The 14,288-nt window shown below is 49.9% G+C and overlaps 1 protein-coding gene across 1 annotated transcript; it reads right to left on the reverse strand.

Moving 5' to 3' along the window:
- Positions 1-10,863: 10,863 nt before the first annotated feature.
- Positions 10,864-14,086, reverse strand: Tff1 (trefoil factor 1). The gene is made up of 3 exons (XM_021645139.2): positions 14,005-14,086; positions 11,639-11,791; positions 10,864-10,998 (listed from the first exon to the last, which is right to left on the reverse strand). Exons 1-3 carry the CDS (start codon positions 14,078-14,080, stop codon positions 10,982-10,984), a joined length of 246 nt encoding a protein of 81 aa, XP_021500814.2. The 5' UTR covers positions 14,081-14,086; the 3' UTR covers positions 10,864-10,981.
- Between the last annotated feature and the right edge of the window lie 202 nt (positions 14,087-14,288).

The raw sequence follows: 14,288 nt of genomic DNA on the forward strand, positions 1-14,288 counted from the left end.
GAAGGCCACGTAATGTCATCACTGAGCTTCTGACAGGACTGAGCAGACCCACTCAATAGCCCTACAAGTGAAAGCACAGGCGCTGTCTTGGCCAGCTCCACTCACCTCCTGTAGCCCACCTCAGCAGACTTCCTGTATCATGAACATCCCCAGCATTGAGGGTGTCCACTGCACCTAACAATTCCATTTACCCGATTCACTTCTCAGTCCCTTGGGGCCTCGTCTCAGAGACTCTTGCCTAGTCTCACAGGCTTTTCTCCAGAAACCTGGAGCAAGCCTCCACGGTCCCGTGACTCTCACATGCCGCACTTCATGAAAGCAGTGACATGAGCTTGATCTGCTGCCAGATCAAGTCTCTTAGACCATTGCTCTGGTGTGCTCCAACCCCCACCGAAGCCTGCACAGCTGAACCTGGGCACTGTTTCCCTTATGGCTCTGTGCAGCAGGCCCTGGTGACTGTCCTGTCAACTATTGTCTTTGCAGTGACTCTTCTTTCTAATGAAAGCCTTTCAAATGAGTTTGCAAGTTTACACCCTGGGGCATTTGAAGGGAGGGATCACCTCTGGGTCACCTTTTCTTTTGTTCCAGTGAAGAGTGTGAGGGCTTTTTTGAGTGACACTAAACTCCTTGACAATTAGATGCTTCCTCTATCCTTGCTTTTCTTGCCAAACCTCACAGGTGTTCTCTTTTCTTTCTTTCTTTCTTTTTTTTTTTTTTTTTTTTTGGTTCTGATTCTCACAGAAAATTTGGGTAAAAGCATCAAGTAGTAGCTATGCTGTAGCCTGAATGTTATCCTGTCTTGAAATTTCCTCCACCAAAGAAAATTAGTCCATGATTGTGAATTCAGATTCCCGAGACTGTTTAAGGTATGGGCAGAATGTGTCCAAACTTTTTGGCAGAATAGAACACAAATGGCCTCTAGCTCAGTTCCAAATAATGTTCCTCTCATCTCAACTTTATGAGCATGTCTTTGTTGCCATTGTTTCTACCTATAGGTTTCTACCTATTGGTTTCTGTGCTCCTTTCAGAACATCCCATTAATTTCTGCTTACAGCATTCTGGGATTTGTCTAACCTCATCTGCAAATTCCTCTACATTTGGTTTTTCCAGACAAGTGACAAAGGCTGAGCCACGAAGTCAGATTTAATCACAACACATCCCTCCACACTAAGTGTTTTGTATTAGTTAGTTTTCCTCTCGTAGTGATAAAGTATTGACAGAAGCAGCTCCAGGGAGCAAATGTTCATTTTGGCTCACATTTTGAGAAAGATATCAGTCCATGATAATATAAAAAAAGGCAAGCGTGGCAGAGTGGCTTCGTGGAGGTTAGTGTGTGACAGAAATCATGATGTAGCTTCCAGATCAGGAACCAGAGGGCTCAGACCAGAATAAAAGATGACATTGCGTCACGGCCTCTCTTGATAGCCTACCTCTATAAAGCAGGCTTTATTCCTTATGTGTTCTACAACCTCCAAAACCGGATGTCAATTATGTTTCCAAACATTTCAGCCTGTGTGTTGGGGGGAGCATTTCATACTCAAACCACAACAGTGTGTAACACGAAAATCAAAATCTACTATACCCATAACAAAGCAAGGAAACACATCCAACAACCATTAGAAAGGCTGGTGGGAAGAAACAAATCCAGAAACTCAAATAACTTTAATGAAGATAATTTTCTAACAAAAAAGAAAAGGCACCTTGTTGGATTAAGGAAAATCTTAAACAGGCTGAGAAAACCATTGCATTAATGGCTGACATTTTTCCCTGAAACAATGGAAACCAGAAGTGATGGAATCACCTGTTTAAAGGGCTGGGCCACATCGAAGCGCTATACCCTTGGAAAACATCCCCCAAAACTGTTTTTAGATGTGCAGAAGGTGCTGTTTGAAAATCTGTCCTCCAAGAAACTTCACAGGGAATCCAGGCTGACGTTTCTCTGTATTGCCAACCCAGCCCTTCTCCCAACCCTCAGGCTGGGCCGGCTCAGTTTTGGCACCAACTTGACCCTCTGTTAGCTTTCCTCATACAGCTTAATCGAGTCTGTACAATTTCTTATTTGGTTTGCTTATTTGGTTTGCATGTTGTGGGGAGCCAGACTGATCCAAGATTTTTCTCAGAGGCTCTAATGAAAGGACAAAGGGGAATTTAGGTCTGTGTCCAGGCTCGGCAAGGCCAGTCTACAGCTACAGCCAGTGCCTCAGGGGAGTCGAGGTTGCAGCTTCCGTGGACCCAGCACTTTACCCCCTGGGATGTGGTTATCAGTCCTAAGGCAGCTGTGTCTGGGGTATCATGTATTGTGACCTGACCTCCTTTCCAAAAAAAAAAATAGTATATATATATATATATACACACACACATTATATAAGATGCTCTACTTCTTAATTAACCTGGTTGGCATAAATTATCAGCTTAGGCAATATTTCCTGCTCCCAGATATTGCTTTTGTCTTCTTTATTTCTCACCACTGGTCCTTCCACTCAACACCTTGCTGGTCAAGGCCCTTTTTACTATGGGTTCATAGTATATTAATGCCAGTATATTATGGCCAGTATATTAATATATATAATAAGTATATATAATAAGGCCAGTATATTAATGACTTGCTATGTTTATGCAACAAAACAAATATACAAGCAAGCAAAAACCCGATATAAGCAGTGTACTTATTTGGGACTTATATGGCTCACAGTTCCAGATCTTGCATGGGAATTGTTGCCCCCACAGTGTAAGTCCTGAAATTAATGCTGAGTGTTGAAAGACTCCAGGAATGGTGGTTGGGTTTGGAAATATTGAATGACACAAGAGCCACTTGCTCCCTCTCACGGGTAAGATACTGCTCATCAAGGGACCAATCTTCCGTCTCTGCTTATCCAGGAGTAGCCAGCTGTGTCTCCAGCCCACCCACAGAACTGCTGAAAGACATGAACCCAGCCCTTCTACAGAAACGCTGGCCATCACACCTTGATACAGCAGAGCCAGGATCCCATTCACACTAGCCTGAGCACCTCCCCTGTGTGTGTGCATCTCCCTGAGTCATGAGTGTGTGAGTCACAGACTCATTGTTTTCAGCACCAGCTTTGTGGGCAAAAGGTGTTTGACCATCCTCATAACTCTAGGAAGGGGTCCCTCCCTCTCCAGAGATCTGTACATTCATATCTTTGGACAGTCTCCAAGGATGTTTGTGGGGTAGATAACCTTAGCAAGCAGATAAGATGTCTTTCCTAGAGCAAAGTGTCCCTGAAATTAGGGTCTGTCCCTACTTTTTGCACTGTACATGAGGTACCCTCTGAGCCTGTCCTGCCATTTAAGGCGATGGTTTCAGGACCAAGAGAACATTCCAAGCATCATGCTGCTTGCTCCACCATAAGTAACAGACCCTTTGTCTGTAGCCCAGGTATGGCCAGGCTCCCAACAGTGTTTGTGAGACCCCGGCATAGCAGACTGTGCACTTGCAAGTAACAGAAGATGATTGGATCTTCTCAGACTGAACGGATTCACCTCCTGAGAGGAGACAGGTGTGAATTCTTCTGAGGTGTGAATCCCTCCAAGCCCTCTGCTAACTGGGATGAGGGTCACACCCCTGCCAGCACACGTGTCTGAATGTGATAGTTTTGTGTAATCGAATCTGCTGCTCAGAAAAGTTCATCCTGATGTTAATCGCCGAGAAAAGAGGTTTAGATACCATGTATGGATATAACCTAGAACCTCTGCTCGGTTGAAGCCTGTGGTAGCTCAGTAACCAATTGGTTTCCCATAGTAAGGGGAACAGGCACCATTTCTGACAGGAACTCAATGGCAGGCTCTTTGATCTCCCCACCCCCCAAGGGAGGAGCAGTCCTGCTAGGCCACAGAGGAGGACTTTGCAGCCAGTCCTGAAGATACCTGATAAAACAGGGTCAGATAAAAGGGGAGGAGGTCCTCCCCAATCAGTGGACTTGGAAAGGGGCAGGAAAGAGATGAGGGAAGGAAGGTAGGATTGGGAGGGAATGAGGGAGCATGATACAACTAGGATACAGAGTTAATTAAATGTGACTAATAAAAAATAAATTAAAAAAAAAAAGATGTGCCTTTGAAGTCCTGTTCCTTGTCCTAGAGGCCCTGACCACAGGCTTCCTGTTGGCTGTCAAAGCTCTCTGGGAAATTCCACGCTTGAAGCTTGGCAGCTTGGTGTCTTCCTCCTTGGCTTATGCTCCCCACCAGGCTTCCAAGCCGTCATTCGTGCCCACACGTGGCTTCTCTCCACTGTCCCAGAGTCAAGGATGTTTTCCTAAGTTACCATTATCGTTCTTCAATGCTATAAATGACCCTGCAAACACGATCAAAAGCCACAGCTTGAACTTGAGCACTGGTTCCTGGTCTGGCCCTCCATTCAACAGTGGATAGAAGCCTGGCCTTGTGTGGGGTGTTCTCTGGAGTCAACGGTCTGGAACAGAAAGGCTCACAGGCCAGGCAAAGGCACGGCCCACACAGCCTGGTGTATCACCCTCAGAGCTCAGTGGAAGCACGGGGAAGAAGAAGTTAACAGCTATGAGATATTCAGGGTCCTTCCCTGCCCCACGATTGTGGTTCCCAGGCACCACAGTGGAGACTCAAGTCAGTGGTCCAAGCTGGAACATGAGCCATGCTCTCACCTTACCTCTGCCTCAGGGTAAGGGTACCTGGGCATCCCCGTGACTCGCAGGGTCTCTACCCTGCCTGTTAGGCTGAGCACACGTGGTCCACCTGCACCAGTGGAATCCAGGTGTGAGGTTGCCACAGGCAAGGCAGAGCTGTGGCCCTTTCCATTCCTCTGCTTCTCTCTCTCTCTCTCTTCCTCCCTTTCCCTCCCTCCTTCTGTGCCTCCCCTCTCTCGGCTGGGGGTTGAATCTAGGGCCATCCATGTCCTAGGCAAGCACTCTACCATTGAGCATACCCCCTAGCCTACATTTGATGTTTTATTTTGAGACAAGATTTCAACAAATCACTCAGTCTGGCCTTGAACTCACTCTGTAGCCCAGGCAGGACTTGAACTCATGATCTTCCTGCCTCAAGCTTCCAGAATAGCAGTGACTCCTGGTCCGCTAGGACCACCCCTTTCCATCATTTCTGACTCCTTCCCTGTCCTCATCATATGGCACACCTTCAAGAGTCCCAACTCACTTGCCAGCTACAAGAAATAAGTCTTAGGGTGTCACTCCTGTCTCCCAAGCATCTCTGGGTGCCCGTGGTCTACAGTGGATGCACCTTCCGTTCTGGAGGCTTTCCACTTGCAGGAGTTAACCAGTCTCGAACAATATCAATCAACCATGATGCCAAACCTTCCATGGACCGGGGCTCAGTTGTTGCAAGTCACTAAGTCTCCTAGGATGGCCTTGAACTGGAGATCCTCCTACCTCAGCCTCCTGAATAGCTGTGATTGCAGGTTTGAACCACCAGAATGTGTTGCTGTGGGCGGAGTTGGTCCTCCACGCCCCAGATCCACCAGCTGGAACTAGCCCCAGTGGCTTCTAGCTGCCTGCATTTGGAGTCACCGTCTCCTCCTTCATTTTGTTGTTTCCAAAGCAATTTATTCACAAAACTGTTTATTCACTGTGCCAGCAACCAAATCCCATGTGTTATTTTGCTGACAAAGATGTCAAGAAGACTTAGGGAATTCCTGGCATTTGGTTAGGATGGAGGGTCTGGGTCTGAGTGCATTCTACCGAGGAGCTCATTTGATCAGTGCCTGTTGAAGGTATTTTATTTCAAACAGATCTTGGTTTTTAAAGTCCTAGGTCCTGAGAATTAGGCATGTGCTGATAAGCCAAGCTGACTTGCTGGTTCTGATTCAAAAGCCTCTGGTTTCTTGCAGAGTAGGTAACAGACAACAGAGGGGCCATGAGCACAGAGCATAGAGCACAGAGCAGAGCTCTGTCCACAGAGCCTGGGTGGGCCCCGGGATCGATCCACCTGCAGAGATTAATGGCTGGGTAACGTGGCGATTGCGAAACATGCTATTAGCTTTCGTCGCTAATAGCGTAAACAGCACCGTGGCACTAATTGCTGTTCAAATCAGAGCCCTGAGCCTGCAGCCTCCAGGAGGTGGCCTGTGTACACAGCCAAGTCACCCTGCCTTCAGGGGCGTGTCACCGAATGTGCCAACGGGAACTCCGCCTTTACAAAGGAGTCACAGCGGTTGAAAGAATGATTTTTTATTAAGCACGTGGGAGGTGGGACAGTGTGCTTAATTAAATAGATATCACAGCAGTGAGCCCGGCCGGTGTCGACGGGGGAGTTACTCCTGCAGAGATATGAGCTAATGCAAACTACGACGAGGGAAGGAGCCCAGAGACCGATTTTGTCAAATGGATTTTTAACATAAAAACTGTTCCCTGAGCTTTGCATTACGCCTTTAGTGTGCAGGGGCACAGGGCAGCCTAGGGTTCTGTTCGTGTTAAAGAAAATCAGCTGGGGCTGGAAGGCTGGGTGAGCAATAGAAACACTTGCTGCTCTTGTAGAAGCTCCAAATCCAGTTCCTAGGACCCCCAGGAGACAGCTCCTAACTGCTTGTTACTCTAGCTCCTGTCGGGCCATTTCAGGCCCCTATCCACACACACACACACACACACACACACACACACACACACACACATACACACACACACACAAATAAAGTCTTTTAGAAAAATCAGAAAAGCATTTGTATTACCCATGGCTAATACTAAATTTAAAAAGCTATCAAGTACACACGTATCCCTCAGACAGGAGACCGGCCTGCAGCACGGCTTTAAGATTTCTTTACCTATGTGTTATGTATACAGGGCTAACAGCATCTGGAACGCTGTTTGTAAACTAAATAGGAAACTCACAGCTCAGCTGAAAGAAACCCCTTCCCCCACGCTCACCACACAGCTGCACCATCAAACCAGACCCTTTGTGATGGTTGAGCTTAGGTAGAAGAGTGTCATTCTGGACCTATGGCGATAGCACTTGCCTTTTTAATCCCAGCTCTTGGGAGGCAGAGACAGAGGCAGAGGCAGAGGCGGAGGTGGAGGCGGAGGCGGAGGCGGAGGCAGAGGCAGATGGATCTCTTGAGTTTGAGGCTAGCCTGGTCTACAGAGTGGCAGGACTACAGGACAGCAAGGACTACACAGAGAAACCATGTCTCCAAAACCAAAACAACACAAATCTAAAGCAAAATCTTGTCTATCTTTGGTCACTGTGATCTGCCAGGTATGTGGGCCACGTGGCTTGCCGAATCTGCTCAGCTCAGGTGGAGCACTTGCTGCTGACCAGAACCGGACCAGGGTTTAATTGAGCTATGAAGGAAGATGCAGGCCTTAGGCATGTGCTGAGCTCCAGGAGAAATCCCAGCATGCAGTGGTTTAAACTCTAGAGACGCTTGAGCTTAGAAGCCTGAGAGTGCGTGGTCGGTTGGTCCAAGCTCTAGATCTGGGCTCTTCCTCATTATTGTAGAATGGCTGTCTGGAACACATTATCCCTCTGTAAGGTAGCAGCCAGGGACAGCCTGGGGGCCATGCAGGAAGCCAGTGGCCACTTTCTTCAACAAGAAAGAAATTTCCTAAATTCCCTCCCCCACAGGGCCACCTTTAGCTGGCAGGGCTTGAAAAGGGAGCACTTTCCCTCATTCTCCATAGTCAAAGGCTAGGTAAGAAAGAAGAGGATGTGTGGGAGGTGGTACAGGCCAGCACCCACGGTACAGGCTAGCCACAAGATGTCATGGGACACCCCCTTCTTGCCACTGAGGAGAAGCTGGGAGAAGGCAGCGTGGGGCTGACCTGCTAGCTTTATTGCAGGGACCCCGGGGCTGGTGCCTCACGTATGGCTCAGCAGAAGACACAGGGACACAGGGGCAGGGTACAGACCCTCGGTTCTGTCCCAGGACCGTGGTCCAAAGAAGCTGTGTAGATTATCCCCGATCTGAGGCGTATGGGTTCCTACAAACAGGGTTCACCTCTTGCCAGCAGCAGAGGCTGTGGAGGCCGGAATGAGAATGTCACTTTTCAGGGTATTTGAACACTTGGTTTCTAGTTAGTGTCCGTCTTCCCGGGGAGGCTTAGGAGATGGGTGCAGCCTTGCTTGAGGAAGCATGTCACTTGGAATTAAGAGCCTTGTTCCCGCTTCCAGTTTGCTTCATGCTTGCGTGAAGGGAGCTCCCAATACCATGCCTATGACCGGCTACTTCGCCTCCCTGCCATGATGAACTCGTCTCTCTGGAAAGGTAAGCTCATCAAACTTTTCCTTTTATAAGCTGCCTTAGTCACACAGCAACAAAAAAAAGTAATTGTCAACTTGGCAGGGTTTAGAATCATCTTGGAAACAAATCTCTGGGTATGCCTGTGAAGAAGCTTCTAGAGTAGGTTGACTGATGTGGGAAGATCTACCCTAACTGTGAAAGGCACCATTTTATTCAGCCCTGGAGTGTGTAAAGACCATAGATGAAATGTGGTTGGGGGCATCTGTGTCTAGAGACCCTCTCCAGGTGAAGTCAGGCAGAGAGCAGGAGGCCGTGCTGGGGAGAGGGAGTCCTGCACCTTAATGTTGAAGAGCTATCCAGACTGGGAGGGCTGCAACCTCAAACAGCAGGGTCCTTCCAGCAGGCACCCATGCTCTGTAGTCACATGTATGTGGACATCCTCACGCACATGCTGTGAGGATCAGAGGGGTGCCCCTGACCTCTCTTTTACGTCTGCTGACTATCTAATGATTATATCTTGTGGCTGTAAGAAAGTACCTAAGAAAAGCCACTTAGGAAAGGAGAGGTTTGTTCTGGCTCACAGTTGTGAGGGACACAGTCCATCATGGTGGGCAAGGCCTGGTGGTGGGAGCATCTGCAGTCGGGGAGCAGAGAGAGAGCTTCATGATGCTTCTCACCCAGCTTTCCCCCCAGCAGGGCCTCCTGCTCTCTGCCTGACTTCACCTGGAGAGGGTCTCTAGACACAGATGCCCCCAACCACATTTCATCTATGGACTTGACCCAGCTCCCTGCTGGCTCTCTCCTCTCTGTGCCTAATTAGGATAATTAGGTACTGTGTTCCCATTCGTATGATAGGAGGGTGCTGTTTAATGCAAATCAAGCATCCTGGAAGTGCCTGGTTTTGACCAATTATGTGCACCTCTCTTTGGAGCCACCCACCCACTCTCCAAGAGGTAGATAGTCTTTGTTCTCTGGAATTAAAGCTGAACCAGCTCCCTGACGTGGTTCCCGGCGTGTTTGAGCTCTGTGCAGTACTCGCCGGCCTCTCCAGCCTCGTGGTTCATCTTGCGCCCCTCCTGACTTCTTGGGGTGGTGGGAGACAGCCCCCCAGGAAGGAGGAGAGCCGCAGGCGCCATCAGCCATAGGTATCCCTGAGCTTTGGATCTTTGGCACAGATCCCCTTCTCATCATCATTGCCCAGAAGATGTGGAAACTATTTGGGACCACGCTTCCACCGCACTGGTATTTTGAGTACCAGGTGATTTCAGCCATGTACTGGGACAATGTGGGTTTGTGTGCCGGTTACCACAGCGTTCTGTCTGGGGGTATCGAGTTCACAGACTTTGTTGTCCTTAGAAGTTCCTAGAACCTGTCTCCCAGGGACACCGAAGGACAAATGTGTGCGCTTGTTATGGGGGACAGGCTCCTTCTGTTCCAAGTGCTTCTCTTTGTGGGAGGTGTCTCCTGGCTGCTTTCCTTTCTCTACTCCTCATGCTGGTGCCTGACCACAGGGTTCAGTCCTTCCTTCTTCCTCCTGGAAACCACGTACAGTAAGCAAGCATCTAGGGGTCATATGGGAAAACCAGCTGTCCTGGTCTGCGAAGTTGATCTCCCTAAAGTGGGTTGGCTCTCCCAAAGAAGTCCCTTTCCTCACCCCATGAGCTGGTGGCAGCTGTGATCCCCTTCTCAATGAAGCCTTGCATCTATCATGGCCGTGCCAGGCTGGCTGTGGCACTGGCAGCTCCAGACATCCCTGTGTCCCTTTGCTGCCCCTAACAGAAACCAGCTTAGAATGTAAGCCCACGGTTACATGTCTGAATGAATTCATAACAAGAAGATGGTGTGGTCACGCGTTAAGCCCCGCCCACAGCAAACAAATGAGCTAAAAAATAGAATAAGAGCTGAGAGATGCAGAGGCACAGAGGCCCCTTCCCACCAGGCAGAAGAAACCTGCTAACAGCCGGGGGGTGGGGTGGGGGAGGCTGGGACTTGTCTCCTTGGGAGAGATTCACAACTTGCCAGACCACCTTACCAGAGAGACTAGAGCCCAGACAAGGCGATGGACAGAACCACACTGTGACCATCCTGCTTAGCTGCGCACACTTCCTGCCCTCTGTGTGAACCTAAACCTCATGTCAGGATCCCAAAGATGGACCAGGGTCGGAGGGCCGCTGGACCTCCTTGTTCCTCTTCCCAGAGTGGCAACATTAAGTGACTCTCCTCTTTTCTGCCTTTCCTTGTTGTGTCTTGAATGGTCCTCCCTGAGGACCAGAGACTGATCCTGGTTTGTTAGCACCATTGGAAGATGGATCTCAGCTCTAGGTCAGTGCCTCCTCCCCAGGATGTCTGAGGAGCACTCACAGTGGTAATTCAAGACGGATGAGACCACAGCTCTGCCTTGTGATGGACACCCATGAGGTCCCTCAGCATGACCAGGAGACCTCTGTCCGTGGCCTCAGCATCACTGACAACCAACAGAACCGCGTCGGCTGTGGGATGTGTAACACTCACATCATCCTCTCAGGACAGCCGCAGTTAAGGGCTGATCCACGCAAGGAATCCGTAGCCAAATTATCGCATTTGACTATCAAAGAGAGGAAAACGGCTTGTATTTTTTTTTTTTTTTAAGGAATGAAGAACACAGAACAGCATTCATCTCTTTTAATTCTCAGGCCGAATGTGAGGGCTAAAAGTCAGAGAGGTTGAACCAGCTGCAGGACAGGTGGGTCTGAAGTGGGTGATTCCGGTGCCAGGTAGGGGGTGGTGCCGAGTCTTGATGCGGACAGTTCTCTCGGATGGACTCTAGAAGGGACATTCCTCTAAAGAGAGAAGGACAGACGAAAGGAGCTCGTGAGAAGAAGAGATGTCTTTCCCTCTGAACAGCTGTGGGAGGCACTGACTCAAAGTACCAATGGGAAAGTTCTTTGTAAAGTGCCAAACTGCCAGGACTGGGGAAATGGCTCAGTTGGCCTTGCAAGTAAGAGGGCCTGAGTTCGATCCCAGTCCCAGTACTGAGGAGATGGAGCTAGGAACGTTCCCAAGGCTTGCTCTCCAGCCAGCCTGTCTGCTCATCCCAGTGAGAGACCCTGTCTCAAGAAAGAAGGTGGATGGCTCCTGGGTAGTGAAACAGTGTTGACCTCTGCCCCCAAACACACATGCACACACATGTGCACATGTGCCTGCCTGCACACAACCACATACACAAATGCACACAGCAAGGCCGCTTCGGCATTTCCCTGGCCACAACCCCTTCACTCCTGCTCCAGCTGGATTCACACGAACATCCAAGTAAAAGACTTTCAGCCCTGACCCTTCACCTCTAGACCTGGATTCAGCCATGTCACTGGCATCTAGGGATCACCAGACAGGTGAGGACAAGCCAGAGACGCCGACTGGCCCCACCGGCTCATGTAGTTCTCCCTAGTAACCGAATCCTTATCCCCTACTATATGACTATACCTTCTTGAGGGTTTTCGATGGCTTGAGGATGGAAACACCATGGGAATCCCCGGACACTGTCATCGAAGCAGCAGCCTCTTTCCTTGCACTGCGTGGCGGTGACGCCGGGGAAGCCACAGTTTAGCCTTTCTCGGGGGGCCACGGTACATGTTTCTAAAGTGAGAAAAGCAGCAACAAAAAAAAGCAGAGGTGAGGCCATGGGCTAGGTTCCTGAAGTCGCCCGCACTCTCAGCATCTCCCTTCTCTGAGGAAGTAGGACACTCCCTGCTGGGAGCCAGGTTCCAATACGAAAGGGGGTACAGTCCTCATGTGCAGATGCAGAAAGACTGGCACTCTGGGACAGTTCCAGGGCCCGGGCTTACACAGCCGCACCTGCTAGGTGAGGTACTGATCATTCATTAACTTCAGCACTTGGCCAGTTAACTGTGCTCATCTAATAAGTCAAATAACTGATGGGCAGTATACATGCCGGCTAGGGGTAGGAGAGGGCTTGGCACAAGCCAGACACTGTGCCCGTGCAGAGGTCTACTATCCCCTCCCTTTTGTTCTGGGCAGCATTTCCAAGGATGTATCTTTATTTCAGATTCGGCAGACAGCCAAATAGAAGAAGACCCCCTTGCCAGACTTTCAGGCCTCACCCTCCACCCCTAGACCTGAATGCAGAGACTCATACACTCAGCCCAGTGTGTGGGGGATAAGCACGGGGATGGTGGGAGCCCTCAGGCGGGGCTGAGGTCGGTAAGACTAAAGGGGGGACGGACAGCTTCTCATCGAGGAGGCCAGCAGATGACAATAGGTGACATTATAGAGTCCAGAGGCCTGGGGGACTTATGAGGGGCTGCTTCCGGGGCTCTCTCCTGTCTGAGGATTCCCCTGAAACATTCTTAAAGAACGGGCTCTTGTCTTTCAAGATAAGATCAGGACCTGTCAGCCAGGCAGTGCGGGTGGCACACACCTTTACCCCCAGGGCTTGGGAAGCAGAGGCAGTCAAATCTCTGTGAGTTCAAGGCCAGCCTGATCTATAGATTGAGCTCCTGGACAGTCAAGGCCACACAGAGAAGCCCTGTCTCAAAAAATCTAAAATAAATAAAAATACATCAGGACCTGCCATCCAGTTGCTGTACCCTCTGAGGGGGCACTGGCCTCCAATCTGTTGTTCTGGCATAAAGCTAAGGTGACCATTGGCCACCCCACAGAACAGTGGGGATCACAAGGAGCCCTTAAGCCATGGAGAATCAGCAGCCAGGAGAGGGAGGGATGTTTCTGCTCTCCTGGGTTCCCAGAAGGACTTAAAGATCTCTGACCTGCCCACATATCTGTCGTCACATGAGAAAATTATTTAAAAGCAAGTTCTCTTCAGGAGCAGCACAGGCAGCCACTATATTCTATAGGAAATATCCTTATATATCTACAGATATGTCTCCATGGAAACAGGGTTGAGGACACCGTGTGACCCAGAAACAGGTGTTGAACCCCTTCGTCCAGGGCAGAGGAAAGCAGGGAGACTGTACGATGGATGGAATGAGGGAGAGGGGGATGCAGAGAGCATAGAGCAGCTGGGAGATGCATCCCTCTCCATTCACCTTCTCCAAAGCCATTCCTTTCTCCCTCAGGCTCACCCCTGCTGGCTCCTTGTTCTCTGCCTCAGTGAAGAGGGGTCTAGACAGTTGCATGGACCCTTCCTCCTCCCTGCTCTCCAACTGTCTCCTCCCATTCAAGGGGCTGGAAGGTAAGCAGGGAAGTCTTAACTTTTCTCTAATGCTCAGAGGAATCCTTGACTCAGAAACGTTCCTGCTCCCTCTTGCTTCACACTGTGGTCTAAGAAGCAAGCTCTTCAAAGCCAGGGAAGTACAGCTCACACACGGCCACTGTCCCACACCTTTTATTGACACGCACAAGGCTGTTCCCATTCTACAGGCAAAGCAAGACCATGACCTGAGACAAGGTCATGGGTCACAAGGCCCTCCGTCCCCAAGAGGGATGAGGGACACATAGATGGCACAGGGCTACAAGAGGGGGTTGGCTCCCAGAGCTGGGTGCATCCTAGGGGTCCAGGGGCCCAGGGCTGCCTGCCAAGGAGAGGATGGCTGAATGTTGCCTTTGGAGATGAGCTCTAAGATGGATATAACATTCATATCAAGATGGAGCCCAGCTGCAGACGCCCCATTCTCCCTGCATCCTCATAGGTCCTGGGGCCCCGCTCTGCTCCTGTGGTCTTGTTACCAGGGGAACAACCTTCAAGGGCCCAGACTATTGGCTGTGTAGGGAAAGGCTGGAAATAAGTACCAGTTCACAGCAACCTCTGGGTCTGGGTATCTGGGTAGCTGCCAGCTGTGACCAGCAGGAAACAAGAGAGTTCGCCTTACCTGCCTGGTCCTGGGCAAGACTGCTGAGGGCCAGCATGAGGACCATAGCGAGGACACAGGTCACCTTGTGCTCCATGGCAGCTTCGCGGGAAGACCACGAGGGACAGATGAGCTTCTGCCCAAGTTCTCGACTTTATACCGCTGGTCTGTTTGCTTAGCGTGAGAAAGCATTTGCCAAAGGAGGGTCCACCCTGAGTAAGATTACAAGGTGTTTCTGAGATGCAGTCACGGACTGAGAGTATGCTGATAGGGAACGCTAGTCCCTCTGGTAACACACACTGGGT

The sequence above is a fragment of the Meriones unguiculatus genome, chromosome 16 (assembly GCF_030254825.1).
Source record: "Meriones unguiculatus strain TT.TT164.6M chromosome 16, Bangor_MerUng_6.1, whole genome shotgun sequence".
NCBI lineage: Eukaryota > Metazoa > Chordata > Mammalia > Rodentia > Muridae > Meriones > Meriones unguiculatus.